General features: G+C 38.5%; 1 protein-coding gene across 1 annotated transcript in view; it reads left to right on the top strand.

The window, feature by feature from the left end:
* Positions 1 to 22146, top strand: part of LOC139708911 (glutamate receptor-interacting protein 2-like) — a 51574-nt gene that overhangs the window by 14893 nt on the left and 14535 nt on the right. Inside the window, exons 2-6 of the mRNA XM_071620875.1 lie at positions 3053 to 3127; positions 3553 to 3624; positions 11063 to 11272; positions 12449 to 12611; positions 13814 to 13959. Of these exons, the coding sequence (XP_071476976.1) occupies positions 3053 to 3127; positions 3553 to 3624; positions 11063 to 11272; positions 12449 to 12611; positions 13814 to 13959 (666 nt within the window). The remainder of the gene's footprint in view (positions 1 to 3052; positions 3128 to 3552; positions 3625 to 11062; positions 11273 to 12448; positions 12612 to 13813; positions 13960 to 22146) is intronic.

Raw genomic sequence — 22146 nt, 5'->3', positions numbered from 1 at the left:
ATTGAAGGGATGAATTTTGAGCATGAGATCAGCAAAATGTCTTCAACTGACTTGTACACTTGTATCAGTGGGTTTATAAAATTTACATCTTTAAATGAATTCAAGTAGGAAAAGTTTTTTTTTTTTTTTATATGTGATGTATTCAGAAAGGGCCATTGACGCAGCAATCATGACTGTTCCAAAGGGGAATTGTGCTTGTAACTAGCCTCTAGATTAGAGACAATAATGATAATAATAAATAATAATAATAATAATAATAATAATAATAATAATAATAATAATAATAATAATAATAATAATAATAATAATAATAATAATAATAATAATAATAATAATGATAATATTTGTAGAGGTACACAATGGAGAGATGAGGTAGTGACATCATCATGCCATTTAATTTGCATAATAGTATGTGAGTAATATCAAAGTTTGGGAAATCATGAGGAGGTTTGAAATTCCATTCATCAGTTTTGTTGAATACTTCAAGATTAAGACCCTAATTAGCAAGTAACATGAACATCTAAAGTTATATTCACACGCAGTTGCCAAACTTGAAGTTCAGGTTGAAAACTTAACTGTTGATGATTAGCTCCACTTGTGAATTCCTGACGCAGGTTCACACCCGCACCTAAACTTTCAGTTACAACTTAGGAGCGAATCCCACTCGATGAATACACTGGAAGTACAGAGTCTTTGCTAGGTGACCTTATGCCCGTACAAAATAGCGCACCTGGAGGTTGACCCGGATGCGAACGAAAAGCGAGGTTCACGCTAACTCACAAGCACGGTGATTATTGTGTCCACACGGAGCGAAACTACAAGTGGGGACCCCCCGTGGCTCATGGAGAGAGCGTTAACCCCAAGATGTCTCATGGTTCTAATCATCGTCTAAACTTTAAGATTGCTAACTTTCGAATGAGTCCACATGGTGCTAAACTTGTACAAGCTAATCATCGAGAGTTAAGTTTTCGACCTAAACTCAAAGTTTAGGTACAGCGTGTGAACCTAACTTAACAGAATTTCGCTGTAACGTCATCAGAAACCTTCACAATTTCTGTTACACCTAATCACAAGATAGTATCAGGAGATTATGGTACACGCCGCATTGAAGCAAAAACTCCACTTACCCTCAGCTGTAACAGAGAGGACTGAAAGAGTTAATGTTATATTCTTTCAGTGCTTTTAATGTCTAGCCATTGAAAAGAGATTAATGGTCCAATTCATCAAGAGAAATAAGGGTCATCATTTTAAATTGCATTTTGTGTGCGACCTTCCCTATCTGGTGTCATTTTGTAAGCTGCATTGAGTATCAAACTGCGAACGTTTTCTTCTCTTGGTCATTCACTGACCAAGTGTGAGATTCAAGATGAGAGGAAGTTACTATTTATGAATTTCCAGGTACTGACTCCTGTACAGAGAAAGAGGGGTAAAGGTGTGTTACCCTTGCCTTGTCCAGGGGTGGAAATGGTGGACCTAGGGGGCTCTAAGGACTGCTAGGTGGTAGTCATAACTCTGACACATATTATATCCCAACAAGTGAGATATTTCCCTGTGGTTACCTCGGCTGGCCTCTGCAGTCACTATGTAGGTCAGGACATGAGTATGCGATCCATTTTTCAACAGCCTCTAGCCCTTGTTCATACCAGAACAGCCAGTCCTCATAAGGTCAAGCCGATTTGTGGCAAACCAGTTTTTAAAGGCTTCAAGGTTTTCTCAATGCTATTCAGGGCACATAAACCACACAAGTTTAACATTCACGAACTGACATTTTTATGGCAGGTTTTGATTATAAAAATTGGGCATGAGGGATTACTGCTCTGCTTGGGACTACATGTATAACATGTATATATGTATAAACCCCCACAGGCAGCTTGGCAGTGGACTACAAGTGTACCAAAACTCACTCCATGGAGAGACAATGGACTGTTGTAGTTCCATGTTCACTCTTAGCAAGGGACATGCAGTCGATACTCAAATTTCTGCTCTCTTTGGGACACATTGAAGCAATTCTGTTACAGTTTTTTTTATTGTATATTCTGCATTGTTGTGAATTCACAACAGAAATTATGTGTTTTTGCACCTGATCACCTCTTTGCTCCCTTTACATTGGAAGATATTGTTTGTGTTCTTCTGAACATGTTGGATACTCCGCTCACGAAAACTTGACATTCAGTGAGTGGTAATTTCTTTGCAGAGAGGAAGGGTGTTGGGGAGATATGGGTTGAGTATGTATTTTATGATCATGATTCAAGTGATGTGCTATAGATACAGTGTATTCGTTCCAAGTGAATTGCTATGTACATGTGTATCATACCCTGCTGGGAATGAAATGTATTATTGAAAGACGGCCATGTGTACCAACTCTTTGTATGGCTGTCAACTGTGCATGTAGGCGTAGTCTAGCATGACTCAGAGAATGTGTAAAGGAAACTTTTCCCAAAAGTAACATTTTTCTTAGCTCTTGTGCTATATGTAACTCACATGTTTTTTCTTCGTCCATGTTCTTTGAATAAAATCAAACAAAACACTCACAAGAATTAACATTTGCCAAGTGCTTGAATGCATTGTATAGATTTTGCTTCAGCCAAAGACTGAAGTAGAATCCACATGTCCATGTTACAGTGAGGTGCATACACTGAGTCATCCGTTGTTGTCTGAGGCATGTATGATTACCAGTCTTACATATTGTATCAGCCTAATGTTGAAGTGTCTGTTCTATCCAGTGTATCAACATTTGAGCTGTAAAGACTGAGCGTGACACCAGACATGTCTTTCACTGTTTGTTACATGTATCATGTAGGTCCCTATCCATTTAAAAACGGAACTGGCAGACATAATATGAATTGGAATGTTCCTGATGCCAGTCAAACATTAGATGCATAGTATGGATACTGAATGCAGTCCCCGAGATCTGAGAGTGCTGACTCGCCTTATATCAATATCTTTGCCTTTTTACGAAAATGTTTTTTTTTTCAGGGAAAATTCATATTCAAATTTGGTTGGTTTTTCAGCTAAATGATTAATTTTTGTTTCTTTTATCTTTCTTTTGCAGATGATGACAACAGAAAGAGTAAGAATAAAACAACTCAAGAGGTTGCACTACACAATGAGAACTCCACAATACCAGGTAAGCACTGTTCATTGGTGGGAAGTTTATTCTTTTCAAGGTTTGAGAATTGTAGAATCAGTGGTGTCAGAGAAAATTCATGCTGAAGTCTTATTCCTAGCATTTGGAGTATACAAATCACGGATCCATTATTTCTGTTTTGGCAACATGCATCTTATGAGCAATATCAATGTATGGTTTTGTTTGTGTCACTTCTGGAATTCATATGTTTCTGGCATTCAAATAATGATTACATATCTTGATTTCTGTGAAAACATTCAGAGCTTTCTTTAAGGTCATGTTGTATCTTGGGGTCTGTTAACTTCAGAAAGAGATTAATCATAGTTGTCTTGTTCTGATTTTGAAAAAGCATGTAAAGAGACTTTGATATTGGCAATATACTTCGTGAGCTAATTGCTGATATTCTTGTGTTATCTCCTATGCAGAGGAAGTTCGAGCCTACTCGATTGTGGAGCTGGAAAAGTTGCCTGGTGTTGGCTTTGGATTGACAATATCAGGTAATGACTGACAAGTGGAAATATTACCAACCCAATAGGGGGGCTTCCCTTACCCCCTTCCCCTCTCCCACTCCCTCCTTCTTTACCCCTCATTTTCACATCCAGGTCCCTCAAGCTCAGGATGACTGCCCTGACTTATGGTGAACATGTGGTCAGTGCCAAAGCACAGGAAAGTTTGAATTATCAACCTTCCTCAGATTTTTCTCGTCTTACTTTGTGATGGTTTTCTGTCACCATTGACATCTGGTCTACCTAGGCTGATCAGCTGACCACCTGAAGGCTCAAATTGAGGGCACCTTCTTTCTGAGTGCATTCACTATAGAGAGTTTCTATCCTGAAAATGAATTAGTCATAAAGTTTCATGGTGAAAGAGGGGCCTACATTTCTATCACATTGTGGGCAAAGTGTTACATGCACTGTCACAAAAACATTTATAAAATGCATGTTTTTCTGTGCCCTTTTGGGGAAGTAGGGTTCATCAAACTATTCATTGTGACATCTGTGTTATGCTCCTGCTAATTATATTGGACTGCTTTATCTTTTTCTTTTTTCCCGATATTTATGACAGAAAGTGATTGATTTTTTGGCATGAAGTTTGACATTGCATAAATCCCGGTTAGGTCACGGAGGAAGCATCAAATTCAGATCCTCAATGTCATAGAGAAAAAAACAACAACAACACTTTGTCATGATTATGATTATCTGCAAGCCAAAGTTTATCCAGTTTTGTTAAAAAAAACACACACAAAAAAAAGATCTCTAAAAGTGCCGGGAGTATGACAAACCATGCCCTCCTTTAACTTGACACTTTCTCAGTCAGGAGAGAACACATGTACTTCCTCCTCCAGGGTAAAGTACCCGCCTCTAACCACAGGTTGCTAGGTTACCACTGGTTGCTAAGTTACTCACCACCATCCCATCCACTAGTCCCTAGCCTGATCATCACCACCTGTGTAGGGTGAGGCAGCATCTGCCAGCAGCAGAATACAGTGAAAGGAGATATCTTTGTACCTAGACCCACTCCAAGACATGTGACACAGGTCATCACACAGGCTTTGTGTCACAGATTTTTAATTGAAGTAAAATGTCATATCATCCTCTAGTTAGTCTCAGTGAATTAAGCAAAATAAAACAAACAGAAAGGCAGTATCGAAATGAAAATAAGAGGGTTTATTGAATTTTACAGTTCATGTGTTTTAACATTGTATCAATTTAGATATAAAGGTGATGATGTTATGACCTCTCAAGTCAATCACAGACCTACACACAGATCCTTTACTAAATTACCTTTTGTGATATAAAGTTCTGAAAAACAAACTTGTGTCCTTCACACCATTTTTTTTTTTTTGGTGCCAATGTATAAATGATTGCTTTTTACTAGGAAGGGTTGTCGTTGCTGAATTTTTGACCAAAACATGGTATTGATAATCTTTTGGGCTCAAATTTATGGGAAAGTTCTGACTCAGTGACATCATTACGTCTGGTAAATTGCATATTTTGTTACAACTGATGTCATTATTTTGAGAAAAATTTGTGCAATTTTACAATGTAATGCCTCTTTCAATTTAAGTCTGATTTTGTTAAAACTTTTACTATTGCAGCCATTTGATTTTACTCCATTAAAGGACAAGTTCACCTTCATTTACATGTGGATTGAGTGAAGGCAACAATGTTAGTAGAACACATCAGTGAAAGTTTGGGGAAAATTCGACAATCCGTTCAAAAGTTATGAATCTTTAAAATATCTGTACAATCACTGCGTACAACGGTATAAGGAAAATAACAAGAGGATTTCACAAAACTTGACTTTTTAGCTCACCTGAGCCAAAGGCTCAAGTGAGCTATTGCGATCGCCCTTCGTCCGGCGTCCGTCGTGCGTCGTGCGTCGTGCGTCGTGCGTCGTCCGTCGTCCGTCGTCCGTCGTGCGTCGTGCGTAAACTTTTTACATTTTCATCTTCTTCTTGAAAACCCCAAGACCGATTTTCATCAAACTTGGCAGGTAGCATCCCTAGGGGGTTAGGAACTCAATTTGTTAAAATGGGCACCATGACCCACCCAGGGGGCCCCCAGGGGGGCCCAAACACCCAAAATTAAGGAATCTTTAAAAATCTTCTTCTCTAGAACCAGAAGTGATAGAGCTAAGTTAATACTATGAGTTAGTTCATTGATGACTGTAGTTTCAAGTTTGTTCATGGCAGAATCAGGGATGCCCCCCTTGGGACCCAGGGGAGGGGGGTGGGGAGGGGTTCCAATGGGGCCTAAATTGTACATTTTCATCTTCTTCTTGAGAACCCCATGACCCATTTTCACCAAACTTGGCAGGTAGCATCCCTAGGGGGTTAGGAACTCAATTTGTTAAAATGGGCACCATGCCCCACCCAGGGGGCCCCCAGGGGACCCCCAGGGGGCCCAAATCCCCCAAAATTAAGGAATCTTTAAAAATCTTCTTCTCTAGAACCAGAAGTGATGGAGCTAAGTTAATACTATGAGTTAGTACATTGATGACTGCAGTTTCAAGTTTGTTCATGGCAGAATCAGGGGTGCCCCCCTTGGGACCCAGGGGAGGGAGGTGAGGAGGGGTCCTAATGGGGCCTAAATTGTACATTTTTATCTTCTTTTTTAGAACCCCATGACCCATTTTCACCAAACTTGGCAGGTAGCATCCCTAAGGGGTTAGGATCTCAATTTGTTAAAATGGGCACCATGTCCCACCCAGGGGGCCCCCAGGGGGGCCCAAACCCCCCAAATGAAGGAATCGTTAAAAATTTTCTCTAGAATCAGAAGTTATACAGCTAAGATAATACTATGAGTGAGTACATTAATGACTGTAGTTTCGAGTTTGTTCATAGGAGATCCAGGGGTCCCCCTCTTGGGGGCAGGGGGGGGGGGGGGTTGGTTAGGAAGGTCCAAATGGGGGCCTGAATCGTACATTGTCATCTTCTTCCTGAAAACCTCATGATAGATTTTCGTCAAACTTGGCAGGTAGCATCCTTAGGGGGTCAGGATCTCAATTTATCAAAATGGGCACCATGCCCCACCCAGAGGGCCCCAGGGGGCCCCCAATTCCCCAAATTAAGGAATCTTTAACAATTTGGGCCCTTATTGTACATTTTCATCTTCTACTTCAGAATGCCTGGTCAAATTTTGGTAGAGCTGTGAATAATTTAGATTAGTGACTGCGTGAAAGGTGAACTTGCGATACTCAGGTGAGCGCTAGACCCGCGGGTCTCTTGTTTAATAAAGTGCACATTTTCTCAACTTGGTGCTGACTTATGTTAGGGGTAATATCATTCCCCCTGACTTCTGAAAGAGAGAAGTCGAGGGTTTTTTTATTATGTGAGAAAAGTGAGAATATCTTGAATTTTCTTTATACTTTCTTTATATAGTTGTACTCATATGACATCACAAGCTATAGTAGTCTTCTCATCCAGCCGTGACTGAGCAGAAACTTCAAAAATTCATAACTTTTGAACTTATTGTCCGATTTTCCTCAAACTCTCATTGATGTGTTCTACTAATATTGCTGCATTCACTCAACCTTCATGTCTATGAAGGTGAACTTGTCCTTTAAGACAAATTTAACATGGTGGGGAATTCGCTGCAGGAATATAAACTCTCCTTAGTGCCTTACAGCATAGGAGAATGAAAGACTAAAGGTAGTAAATCATGTTTAATAGATTGCACAGAACATTAGTTTTGGTCTTAGCACACTCAGATGTGAAACCACTCTCCAGTGTGGCAAGATGAATGAAAGTGGACTTTGAATCTCAGTTTATTACTGTCAGACTGAAACATGTTTTCCCTAACTTTAAGTGCTAAGTATTGAGATTTTGACAGAGTCATGATAGATTAAACACCCACACTTCTGTTACAAGGAGAGAAATTAATCATTGTGTAACCAACCATGCACCAACGTATCGAATGTGAATACCTGAATGATATGCCAGAATAGACACTGTTGTGATGATTCATTCAGAAAGAACTTTATCTTTTCTGCACTGAAGGTCTGGTAGAAATGTCAATTTTTTTTCCCTCTTTGTTTGTGTAATCTTCATTGTCATGTAGATTATTACATAGAATATCATATCAATAGTGTCTCCTTAACCAGAATTCTGTGAGTTATCGTGGTGTCAGAAGCCATTTTGTTTCATTAAAATAGGTATACAGCATACTTTTGTGTTTCCTGTTTCCTGGCTGTGTAATATATCATTTGTCACTGTAAGCGGTTTGACAGGAATACAGGATGCTAGCATTGATTTCATAATGTCTCTCCCTTTGTGTTCTACCCTGCCTGGTCTGAACGGCAGGAAGTCAACTCCCTCACCTCCTTAGTTCAAAGCTCTCAAAATTGACTCCCTGAGGATTGCTAAATGTCTGAAAAGACTGAGCTAAGTCTTGTCTCAACTCATACTTTGTCTGATCCAGCTTTCCTTGTTTGGTTTGACTTAAAGCTACAGTATGACATATGATGTAATGACATCTAAGAGGGTGATTTCAGTTTCCATCATATTGCATCCAATCTTGACCATTTATAATGGATGTTATTAGCTCCATCTTAATCATGTGACCTGATAGTTGTGATATTTAGAGATAATGGTTTTCTAGCAAGTGTGTTTGAATCCATGTTGGCAGTGTAGAATTCTGGTTCTTGTACTTAATGCCTGTTGTTTTGTTATCGTCTATTCTTTTTTCCTCCATGTATCTCTTTTCCACTATTTTTCTCCTGTTCTGGTCATCAATCTGTTGCAACATTTCCACTGCCAGTTTAATACTTCCCATGCTGAATGAACAAATTGCACAAGTTCTCAGAGCTCCCCCGCAAGCTGTTAAAGAACAGTTGTGCTATTTTGGGGTCAGTCAAAACTGTGAAGGGGATGGAAAAACCAGTCTCCTTTGTTGTCGCTGAAATGCCTGAGGTTACAACCTTGATAGCATGGCATTCTATTGTAGTCCTGCCACCCTACAAAACACCGGCCACGGATTCTTCAATCACAGCATCTAATCGGAAATGACATCCAGGCCTGAGTAGCTAGCTAGGAGGGTGTGGGGTGGGACTGCCTCTAAGAAATGCCAATTTAGTCTATTAGATGCATTCTGATTACAATGGCTCTGTAGTGGGAATTATGCCCATGTTTGTAATCTAAAATCTAATATTTCAGGTTCAATGAAAGTAGCTGTCAGTATTCCATTTCCTTTGTAAAGCAAAAGAGAATATCTTGAAAAGATAGTGTGTGAACTGGTGAATAAGATTAAGCTGTTTATAAAATTTTAGAATATTGCAGAGTGCCGTAAAGAAGGTAGGGGATCACTGTTGGTAACTGTTTTATTCCAAAATTTTAGTTACCAAGACACAAACCAGTCTTAAAGAATGCTGCAGATGTGTAGAGTCATTAACATGACAGTAGAGATATTCCAAAGTTTTGGGAACATAATCTAGATTTTGGAGATTGTTTGATCTTGCAGTATTAGACAGAAGTAACTCCACAGAGGGTTTAGCATTTTGTTTGCATGATGTTTGTAGTTATGTTTGTCTGATGTTTGTCTGCAGAAAACTTGCAAAAAACTTCGTAATGTAAAGTATGTTATTGCAGATATCGTGTCAGATTAGAAATAGATATTTTATCTATTGGATTTATAAAGGTTTGTTATGGTGCAATGCTTTTTTTTTTTCAAAACTGCACTTGACAAGTGTTCATATGATGCTGTCTTGAGACCATTATTAAGTGACATTTTAAAATGTGTACGGGAGGTTTCTCAAAACTATGGTTGATTATGTGTAATTGATCTTTGGCTTTAGATTAAGCCAAAGGTTCTGCACTTCTGCTACTGTTACTGAATCTGTTATTTCAAAAATGAATAGATACTGACGTGGGTAATGCAGGGTATTGCATATTTTCCTGAATGCCTGTTCCTGAGCCAGAAGCCATATTGAGATAAGAATCACTGAACTCTAGAGGGTTTTGACCTTTAATAGCTGCCAAAATGGGGCAATCAGAAGTTTTTATCAAACATTTGGTTCCCTCCTTGACTGAGTATTAAATGCGTGTCATAAAGATTCCTTGTAAGCAATGGAGTAAAGGTGACTTGTGCAGTATGCCAAGATGTTGGATTGAGATCCTCTGCCAGTAGTCACAGGATGAATGGGCCGGTGTGTTTAGGATGTGCTGTTTGGTTTTCAGCCAGCCAGAGGCATCCTACAGCCCCTATAGGATGAGTAGATGGATTGATAGCCAGACATCTTAGGGTGTTGGTCCAGATAGAACACACCTCTTTCAGCAAGGCGATTCATGCCCTCTGGATGTAGTAGCAGGGGGAGGGATGGTAAAGACCAAGGGGTCTACGGGGTCCGATGTCTGCTGAGGATGCAGCTGGCTGGTAGAGATTACAGGAGATACGTCAGAAAGTGCAAGAAATGATTAATTGGGGTGAAATTCATTGCGTAGGCGATATCCCGCGGCATGATAATGAGGAGTTCAGAAGAAGAGGCTCAAGAAGCTTTAAAATGCATAGTGATAGCTGAGAGATGATAGGATTAGTGAAGCCATTTGTGACATAATTACACCATACAGAATTGTGGAGTGTAATCATAGACTAAATTGAGTGAGAAGGTTAATCAGATCTTCATGAACTGCTCAGGTCAGTGATGCAGTATGTCTTAAAATGGGAGAACCCCCAATGATGTCATAGTAAAATAAAAAGAAAAGCATGATGATGCTGGATGAAATGTTGAGCAAAACCAGCTGCCTGAAGTAGATTTCGTGATAGTAAATAGAATGAGATTGATAGGAAAGATTTATATGATAAGGAAGGGAAATAAATTGAATTTAATGAGGACTGAGGGAAATAAATTGAATTTAATGAGGACTGAGGGAAATGTGAAAATTGATAAGTGTTTTTACCCAGTGCAGTCTATAGCCTTGGGTGTATCTCAGTATACAGTATTCTGGCATGATCAGAGAAAAATGGGGCCAAGTTTATTATTCACAAGTGTTTTTAATGGTATGGAATGCTGAACTGTTCTGGCGAGTGAGCAAAGCTACACATATAAAATGCAAGATTGTCTGCTTTCATGTGGATATCAGTTTATTATGTACTTGAGTGTATACATTGCATAGTCTGCACTTTCATCTCTCAACCAACCTAGCATATCAAAGTGTTAATGAAGCTGCTATCCCTAAATATGCTTTGAAATATAAATAAATGTTGCCACAATTTTTGCTCTGCTCCTTCAATGGTACATGTGTACCTTCAAAAGATTTCATTTCTTGAAATGTCATTTATCTCATTTTCATACATTTAAAGAGAATCTGTGATCACAAAGTAAATGTCAAGATATGTACATTGTATGTGACAACAGCTTTTTACATTTAGATATTTTGAATGATGTATAGTAATTGATCTCAGTTAACCTGCAAACTTTTTACACCCATTTAATCAGGTGGAATTGACAAAGATGGCCGACCTAGGGTCACCAACATGCGTCCAGGGGGCGTGGCTCACCGTAGCGACCTGCTCCAGACCGGTGACTTCATCACGGCTGTCAACAATGTGAAGACGGCGACCCTACGACACGATGAGGTCATCATGCTACTGAAGAACGCCGGAGACAAAGTGGCGCTGGAGATTGAATACGAGCTTCCAAGTTACAGTAAATAAATATCTCTTTCAGTAGACCACTATACATCGTAGCTAGTCAGCAAGTAAAGAGGTACCATCTCACATTTGATAACAGTTACAGGTACACTCAATATGACCAAACAAAAACGATTTGATATAAACCTCAATGGTCCATATGACCTCAATAATTGATGTACATTGTACTGGAGCATAGGGGATAGTACTCCATAAGACTGTAATGTCAGGTGTTGCAGCATGAATCTGTGTAAGTATGCCAGGAAACAAAGTGTCGCTCCTTGGTTCACAGGTGTGTGATGAAAGTCACAGTTGTCTTCATAGACTTACCTTGGAGTGGATTGTAATCTTTCTTTCGTTTTTTCTTTTTTGTGGTATGTCGTGCCACTACTTGCGTCCATCACAGCATACGATCTAAAATTAAGCAGGATGTATCAGCAAGATTACTCACTGAATTGCTGATCAAACCCGACCATTTCCTATGAGGTCACTGCAGAGAATGTGAAATCTCGCCAAGTGTTGCTCTTGTTGGCTGAAATATTCAGGTCATAGTGTTATGAGCCAGTGGAGATTCCTCCTTTGTGGTTCAATGCTACTGCTGGAGCAGAAATTTTTACATCAATTTATTTCTTATTTCTCATGTAATGTTATGAGGATTCTTCCCAATATCACTTTGTGTCGATAGAATATTGAAGTTTTAATTTGTGCCGTGAAAGTTAGTTTATTCCATACTTTAAATGAGACCCCATGTATAGATAGCAAAGATTTAAAGTAAGGTCAATTGATGGGGATACCAAAGAAATAGAGCAGCATATCATGCAAAAAAAAAACACCAAACAAACCCAAACAAACAAAAACAAAATTGAAAAGCATATCAAAATGAATTGAACAAAAAAAGAAAAGAAAACTAAGTATATATGCAATATATCACGTAAAAGGTGTTTTCTTGCTGTATTCATCTTTCTTCATGTGCTTTTAATAAACTACTCTAATCCAAATATATCCAGGTATTTGTGGCACATTGACTAGAAGATGGTAACATTATTGAAAGACAACAACAAAAAGGCTCCATTGAAATGAAGTATTCAGCATAAGGGGATAGTGCAGTGTAAAGAAGTCATGGTAAGTTAGTTTTATGAAAATTCAGTGTATTTCAGTCGCAATCACTGAACCTGTTTTGACTATTTTCCAGCCCCCATCAACACAGCTTCAGGCTACTCCAAGACTCTCGACATCAGACTTGCCAAGGAGGAGGGAAGCTACGGGTTCACCGTGAGGGGCGGAGTCAATGCTAACGGCATGAAGACACGCCCACTCATCATCACTCACATCAGGCCAGGCGGCCCAGCTGATAGGTAAGATTTAACTCTTGAACACATTCATTCTTGACAACGGAGGCAGACTCCGCCTCCTACCATGTTATCCATCTCAAGCAGGTCTTTGTAAACACCACTCTGAAGCTGTCATGACAGAACATGTCAGGAAAACATCTCAGATCTAATTCATCTCTTCTTTTTAGTGACAGTAAGTGGGTCTGTTCACATGCACTATGTCAGATTCTTTCTTGACTCAGTATGAACAGACCCAATTACTTTGATTCAGAACAAATTATTCTCAGTGCATAAACATGTCAGCTTTGCAAAGCATCCTAGTACGTGCCCACTCATTTACAGATAATCGTGTAGCAGACACTGGGTGCATTTGTCAACTCACTTCTGGTGAGGAATTAAGGTTGCCAAACAAGTTTCAGGGAGTTTAAGGTGATAAATGCAAAGCTGTATTGATTATGGGGTTAGAAACATGTTTCTGAAATGCCGAAAAAAAAGTTTTCTTGAGCTAGTAGAATTTTGAAATGAAAAGTTGCTTTGAAATGCGTTTACAACTCAGACCTGCACATGCCAATCACTGCCAACTACACATCTCTGATCCTCAGGTCAAACTGTACAGTGGAGCTGTATAGTGACAAGGCCTCTGGCTCCCAATTCATTTTGATAGTGGGTATTGAAACTCGTTTCGAACGATTGAAGCTGACAATCACACTCAAAATCCATTCTGCCAGTGATCACTCATAGACTCATTTAAAAGATTGCGTGCTAGGAATGTTAGTATGGCGTTTGAACCGTTTACCAGCAGGAATAAGACTCCTTGAGAGTAGGGATGTATTTTGGAATGAAAGTGTTTTGAATAATCAAAATCAAACTTTCAATTTCGTACAATAGATGCAATTGAATAGCATTGCTCCACAGAATGGGCCTTGGAATGTGTTGGTGGCACCGCATGCATGAATATTTGTGACAAAAAGGATGAATTGTGGAAAGATTGATGGCATAATATGGAACCATAGTCCTTATAAAGGACCAACAAGAGGGAAGCTATAACCTGTTAACAATAGTTTACATCCTCCAGGGACCTGTCCTGCTATTATTGTGAACTTCAAATCATCTCAGCTGTCATTTCTATCAAACCTAAGAATGTGTTTCAAATTAATGTGTCATTACCCTGTCATAAGAATTCATAACAGCATCCATCATACTTATTTGACCTATAACCCGTGTAGAGAGGGGTCGCTGAAGGTCGGTGACAGGCTGGTTGCTGTAGAGTCTACCAATGTCAGCCAAGCATCCCACATGGAGGCCATTAACTTTATACGGCGGGGAGGCAGCAGCGCTGTGATGCGATTTGAGTATGATGTATCCATCATGGGTGAGTGGGAATGATGTAGTTCGTGATATATGGTTACCATGGCAATGCTCTTAACGTGAGACATTTTGGTCTAGGTCACTGCTTAGAAGATCAATTGACAGTGTATGGATGGCATTGTGTGAGGTGATGAAGTGGGTGCAGGGGTAATCTTTTCCCTCTTTATCTCTGGTTCTTGCTCCTTAGAAACAGAGTGAAATTTTGCTTACCCCTGAGTCCTGAAATAACCTGCAAGCCCTCAAAGAGTTGTTGAAAATGAAAATGAATAAATGAAATCTGCATTGTCGTCTTCACCTTTCTCTCTCACATATCATTTCTAATATTGAAAATGTTCTCTAAATACTTCTCAAGATGTGATTGGAATAAAAAACTTAGCTGAAAGTTTGGAAGGATATTTTTGTAGCACCACAAACAATTTCATGCCCTTGTGGGCTTGATAGAATGGCAAAGACAGTCTGCCAAGATGGAGTAACCAAGAGCTAAAAAGTACCACTTAGTCAAGCAGAAATCTTAAGAAAAAGGGTAATATTCTTGCAATGATGAGATCTTTGTCAGTTTTCCACTCCTACCCCACCTTCTCTGTCCCCACCCCCTTTTCTTCCCATCATCCTTCCATGCGCAATACCAGGATATGTTCTAATATATGATACTGACTAATGAAAGATTGCTGAAGTACCCTTTTTAAAGGTCATGTACAGCTGAACAATTCCACTGTAGTAAGTTGATGAGTCTAAAATATGAAGGAGGTAAGACTCATTATAGATGACATGAAAGGACAATGTTAATCCCAGAAATTTCAAGGGAAATGAAGGGTGTTATATTTGATTCAGGGTCATAACAGGTGTCTGAACTTACTACGTGACTCCCCTCACCCCTGTTCGAAGAAAAGTTTAAACTCTTCTGTCATACCTTGTGTTCTTTGATGGAAATGTGATGCGTTACACATTCGACTAGCACACATGTTTGTCAGAGTTCCTTCCAAGTGCATTAACCTTCAGTCCTGTGCCTTTATCTGACAGTTGATCAAACAGATGTGAAAGTTATCAATGTGTTGACACTAACCTCCTGCCTACCCCATAATAGAATCTGTTGGTGTAGAACTCAAGAAGAAGGCAGTGATAACTAGGCACCCTTTGCCTGTCATCATACGCTGTGGTGTTTTAGATACATCCTTTTTTCTTCTTTTTATAAACATCAGTTTATTGCCCTGATGGTTCAGTGACATGATTCTGGAGGTTTTTTGTCTCTGTGGTACTAACAATGTAAATTATACTAACAACGTCTCTCTGTCTGTATCGGTCTTTCCTGCCTAACGTTAACAGTGATGTGTTTCAAGGTACCAAAACATATCCTCATCATATTTTGTATGTTCACCTTTGTTTTGAGTTTAGTATCTGTCTGTCTGTCTGTCTGTCTGTCATTTTGTATACCAGGATGTCAAATTGCATGCAGTAGATTCATGGAAAATCCTCTTACTTTTCATGCTAAAAAACAATCAACAGTTAATGTTGGTAATATGTAGTCAACCTAGAGACCTAGATTGCTTTGTCAAATGCAGCCTATAATTTTTTTTTTTTCTGCTTGGGAAAACTTTTCCAAATAATAATGTTATGTCATCCATTGAAAGAGTATTTTGTTTCATCGTTTTTCCTTTTGAACATAGAGAAACATAGCAAATCCCCCCTCCACACACACAAAACAAAAACCCAGAGGAAAGGATTCATACTACATATCGTGACTTAAACTATAGCGTGCCGGAAATCATAGTCCTATTCTAGGCCATAGGAAATTCGGGCAGCGTAAAAAAAAAATGGCAAAGAAAGATTCTGTGATCTCATGTGCACTTTATATGTGTGAGGGGAGTATAGGGCATCCAAAGTAATAGTCATCACTCAGTCAGTTAGTCTTTTTCAAGGCTGAATCAAACACATTTCTCGTTAGGCATCATTATGTTATGTTGATATGTTATTATATTGAATTAGATATGATAGGAATAATGTGACAGCGATCAGTGAAGTAAAAAAATACTAAATTCGTCTATGTTGGAACCATTCACCACAATGCATACACCTAGCATACAGGGCTTCCTAAACTTGAGCAAATACCTTTGATGATGCCACGGCTGTTAAATATTCATGGAGCAACTTCTTCTTGGATATACCAATTATTTTTAAATTCACTTTAGTTCTCAATTCTTAGTATTCTTCTCTCATAATTCAATTATTATCTTAAATATTTAAGAGTGTCATACACGTATGTGACTTTCTTTGTTGATAATATGTCACAACTTGCAAACCAAAACTTGCGTTTCACAGAATCTTTAACATTTACATGTACACTTTGTACATAGTTTCAGCCATGGGAACTAATTGTGTGATGTCAAAAGTGCGATTGTTGGAACATGTGGGCATTTAATCCAAGTCATGCATATCAGTCAGGGGTCTTGTTACGATCCAGCAAACTTTCATCAGACTTGAAAGTGTTCATTTGTCTTTTGGAGATCTGTTTAAATGACTCTGTCTGATTTGATCCTCATACGGGTGGAATCCCCTCCCTCTTACCAATGAAAATGAGGCACATGACTGTCATTGTGTCCTTTGTTCCTTTTTTTGGTTATTAAACATGTGTATGATGCTTGCACACTCTGCAGCAGGGGCCGCAGAATGGGGAGTGGTCTTTCAACAAAAAAATTATCAGAAAAAAAAAAATCGGAAAAAAAAAAAATCGGAAAAAAAATCCATGACTTTCTGAAGATTCCATCCTTAAATTTTTCCTGACCTGCCCTCATGTAGCAGGAGAATAGCCTGATTTACAGGAGATATTGAGTAGTAATGTTTTTTTTTTTTCAAAGAAAACATTAAAAAATTGTCAGCTGTCATATATTTGCAGAATAAGATTGCTTTTACACATTAGCATGTTTCATATCAGTGTCTTGATATTTATTTAGATCGGTGCATGATATTCTTGGCCCTTATGATGAGTGATATTACTGATTAACAGATAAGGATTGAGAAAGACCACTAATCTGTGTGTGTGAGAAAGTGACTGAACTGGTGAAGTAATGACATGCTAACAGCACTGTGAATCATCTGCGTGAGATTGGTATATTTGATACCAGTGTCTGTCATAATTAGATTTGATCTCCAGACATAAAAACTCTCATTTCATGTATTTTCATCACTAAATTTGATTTCCTTTGCAGGGGATCAAATATTGGAGAAGTATGCTTGGTTCTAAAATAAGAAATTTCCATTTATTGACCAGGCAATTCATGATGGCATCATGATGAAAACTGCAAAATCCAAGCAAGTGTAAATGATGCATCGGAAGGCTATTTTGGAATTGTGAAGTTTGTTATAAAGTCTGATATCTGTGCCAAAGAGAAGTAGAAGAAACTGACAGCATGTCTCAGCTTGGATGTGGCGCGTTACAAATGACAGTTCAATCATCCAGGCAAATTGAGTTACGTATTTCATGCGAGATATCAAACCTTCCAGGTGGCAGTCTAACTCAGGTTAGAGTGTTGACAAGGGTCTGCCTTTCAGCCTAATGCAAGGGGGAAATTGGTCATGGATATTTGATAAAGCCAGTGGATATAGAAGGCCCCCCCCCCCAAAAAAAAAAAAAAGGAAAAAGAAAAAGAAAAAGTTGAATGATCTTGTGGCACAGAGCAAGGCAATATAGTTAGATCAATGACTGCTATATTTGATATCTGCAAATATCCATTTATCAGCAAGCTGTAGTATTCAGTTTTCAGGGAAGTAAGTGAAGCAGCATCCTGGATGACTTGAGTTTAACCACAAAACTACACTGCAACACAGTGGGATTCTTTCACTTCCAAGTCCCCTCTTGCAAACAGTGTTACAATTTGTGCCTTATTATTGGGCATCAATACACTGAACATCAGAATTCAAAGATAGTTCAAATTGTTTTAAAGGGAAAAATATAATGGTAATTTCTAGAGCTCTTACTTCATTTGTTTTTGAATGCTTTTGGTGTCTCTTTCACAAGGTAGCTGCTGAGAGATAAAGTCTGATTAAAGCTTACATTATGATAAAAATATATTACTTTAGACTGTAAAAATGTGATAAACTTATGTAATAGTTTTCATTTCAACCACAGTAAACTATTCTTTTTTATTTCGATTTCAGTCCAATTTTTTGTTTGTCTGAAGGTATAGTTTATTATTAGTCTTCAAGATGCAAATTATACCTTCATTTGGTGCATCATAAATTAAAAATACAGAGAAATTTCTGATCTAGCGTCAGCAGAGAAATTGAACATAGGGTTTCGTAATTTTTTTTTATAGAGATTTCCCACTTAAGAAGGCTATTGACCAGGGCTGAGGGATTCTAGCTTTAAAGGTAATGGACCAAGACCCTGGGATTTAAAGTGAGATTCTGAATCATGGTTGACTAAACCAGCTAATCTCCTCCATGTGACCAAATTTGCCCAAACAGCTCCTCAGAATCTTTGAATCATGCAAGCGAGGGAGTTTGCCCCAACTCAGATTTCTTTGTTTGACCTTGTTAGATGGGCATTAGGGAGTAGGGTCAGTGTGTCAATCAAAGGAGAAAAAGACCAGCAGTAGTATCCCATCACTATCATATCTACCAATGTCTTAAATCGGCAACACTCTACCACAACCACCTAACTTGGGCCACAGGCCTTTTTACCTAAAGTTTGCTAGGAAATGTAACGTGCTGTGAAGACTTTGATAGAACGCATACATTTCATCTGATCGTAGCCGTCTACCAGTAATTTAAAGAGTAAGGTTGAAGGCTGCAATCAAGACTATCATAATACATCTCTTCCACCTCTGTCTCTTTAAATTCTCTGAATCATTATCGACTGAAGCTAGCCCTCATTTTCTCAAATCCTCCTTCTTAACCGATAATGCAGGAAAAATTTTTGACTCTCACTTCGGTCTGAAGTTTCAAGGTCTCTTGTACACTCTATTTTCGTCAATGAATCACCGCTGCCTACATAGTGCCCTTAGGTTTCCACAAACAAATCAACAACACTCACCAAAAAATGCATATAAGAAGTTAGGAGTAGCTATAAATATTTTATAGACCATTAAACTAATTTTTGCTCTTTGGAGAAATTGCCTGCCACTAATGACTCCCTCAAGATGGAGGAAGTAATTTTGACTCTCATCTGCATTTTCATCTACAACTTCTGCACCCCATGACCAATTTGAGAATAAAATCACAGTTTCCGTTTTCCACTGAATGACTCCATCAAATCAGACACTATGCGTTTATCAGCAGACGCTGGAGTTTATGTGCCATTAGTGAGACAGTGTAGAAAGTTGAATAAATTCTGAAGTGTGTGATAACTCTCATTTGTATGCTACCATCATACATAAAGATATTGGTAAAAAGTAGTTTTTATCGTCAAATGAACAGAAAATCAACTTCCCGTCAAGTATTAAGCATGCTGTGATTCATAAAACTGACCAAATGTAACAAGAAATCCTCACTTTCACGACTTTGGTCCATGCTTTTCTATGAGCATCGACCTGTGCCCATGATGTTACATATGTGGGACTATATACTGCAAACATTTTCAGCACGTACATGTAGGTACACAGTCCTTTCCAACTCACCTGTTTCCCCAAAGATTTAAATCACCAAATGATAACAAGTTATTTTCTGGAAGCTGGACTTTCAAACAAGGTAAAAATCTGTAAATTTACTTAAATCAAAATTAATCCACCAGTTGAAAAGTGTAGTTTAAGTGTTTCTGTCAGAATACCTTCTTAACAATTAAGTGAATACTTGACGTTAGCTGCCAAATGGTGATTAGCAATGAAAAAAAAAACAACAACAACGTATACTGTTGTACAGTGGATGCTATTAAGTCCCTGGTTGACCAAACACTACAAAACAAACACATAACTCTATGGCTGAATGAACAATGAGTCACTAGATTAAACTTGGCTGTAAGAAGTTGAGTGTCTTTGTAAAGTATTTGGATAAAGGATTGATGCAGACTATTGTGAAGGTTGTTACAAACATTGACATTTTACAAAATAAGGGCAGGAAGGGGCCTCAGACAATGAAGTATGTAAGATTGCTTTGTGAATATCATACACGGGGGATTAAATATTTCCTGCCAAAAATAGGCAAATCAGATGCCTGCAGTAAAGTGGTAGGGAAGAGTAGGAAATATTTTCAGCTTGATGTAGGCAGCCATCCAAAATCTGATGTGCCAGCTATGACCAGATTAAATTTGGTAAATGGTTGAGAAAATAGCCCTAAATTGGGCATGTGGCTAGACTGGTTTTTATTTAGAGCAGAGTATCCTAGAGATGGAGTCGATAATGTGGTTAACCAACACACCCACATTCAATGAGCAATCAGAGTCTATGAGCAAGACAAAGAGATGTAGAGATGGGTGACCAGTATAGGTGATCCTAATAGAATCTATAGGTCTACAAACTTGTCCATTATACTTTATAACCTTTATTCACAAAGGTGGTTTAAATTTAGTCCATGGTTATGCAAATTTCTACTGCGTAAATGCTTGTGACAGATCAACCATGCCAACACACATCCAGTAATGACCGCACGTTGATACTCATGTGTGAAAGGTACACCTATTTCACACTTGTTTTTTGTCCATGGACTAAATTTAAACCAAGGTTCGACTTCAACCACCTCAGTGAATACGGGCCTACATGTTGTTAACATGTAAAACAAAAAACGATGATATATATATTCATCTTCGACTTATTTTTATACCGTATTACTGAATCACTTTCCATGTGTATAGGCTTTTTGTTAATGTAATATGTTCTTGTAATGTTATTTTTTTCCTTGTTGAATCTCTCTATACCTGACAGTTTGCAAGTTATCCTCTTACTTGTATTTTGATAATCCATCTGTCTATCTATGAGTGTCCATCCAATTTTTTGTTTATTTTTTCTGTGTGTATCTCTGTCTACCCCCTCTCTCTTTCTCTTATTAACCACCCCCCCCCCCAGTAATCCTCCAACACAACTCATCTATGCTGTAGTAACACAGATGAGTCAGACTTTCCGACCTGAACGAGGGAAATTACCACTTCCATACATTCATCACTTTGACTTGCTTTAAAACCTGCGTTTGACAAGACTTCAATTCCACGTGGTCATCGCCTTATTCACCCCTGGTTTCTAGGTGGCTCATTGAAAGCTACAACTGTACCATTTGTACTATTTTTGTGTCACAATTTCATCCGAAATGAAGATGGATGGGTGCATAATTGACTCTAATTTTGATAATTGTTTTAGATTGATTGTTGGCAAAGGTCCTCAAAGGAGAAACAGGAAAGAAAGGATGAGAATTATCTTGCCATCTGTGATGTCTGTAGGATTTCTCTCCCCCCTCCTCTCTTCCCTCTCTCTTATTTTTTAATGCACTTCATGTCAGATTTGTTGGTATTTCTTGTCTTTTTGTTGAAGCCCATCAGTGATTGATAGTCACCAGTGATTGCACTTCCATTTTTCTGTCATTTTGATAAAAACAAAAACCTGTCCTTTTTTGCTCTCATTATTTTCGGTATAGCATGCCAAAATATATGTTTGTTGCTATTTTTTATCAAGATGATTTTAATACCCATTATGTCTTGCCACCTGTTCGCATGGAAAGGTTTGAGAATATATTTGCCAGAAGGATTGTAGTAAAAGGTCGTGATCACCATTTGAGAATATCTGTGGGTCTTTCCATCATTATTTGATTCTCTGTCGTAGTACTTTTTCTCTCCATTTTCACATCTGGATATCCCTCACCCTCTGTTAATGTTTATGGTAGCTTCCTGTACCTCTGTCGGCCTGTGGTATACCTCTCCTCCCTAGAGATGGCATTGTTGTAGCCTCATCACTTTCCGCTTTCTGTCCTCGTCCTTTCCACCCCCTCTGCCCCATCAGGATCCTGTCAGAATGGTGTCCATGCATCAAATCAAACTACTTGAAATGCACCCACGCATGTTGATAAGCACAGAAAGTAGATGACTAGACTATACTAGAAAGAAAATGAATTGTAATCTTCGTCTTGTTTTGAGCTTCACTCATAGTTTCTCCTGGGTCTTTGAATGTCCTTCTTGCTTGTGGTAATTTGTAGGCCTCGTCTTTTCCGGAAATGTCTAATGAATTGTTTAGAGGTCAAAATCCCCCATCAAATTAGTTTGTGTGAATTGAAGCAG

The sequence above is a fragment of the Diadema antillarum genome, unplaced genomic scaffold (assembly GCF_040938485.1).
Source record: "Diadema antillarum isolate AM-2024a unplaced genomic scaffold, OU_Dant_1.0 seq00001386_RagTag, whole genome shotgun sequence".
Lineage (NCBI taxonomy): Eukaryota > Metazoa > Echinodermata > Echinoidea > Diadematoida > Diadematidae > Diadema > Diadema antillarum.
Note: the sequence above shows the minus strand (reverse complement) of the source record. Positions and strands in the feature narration are given on the sequence as shown.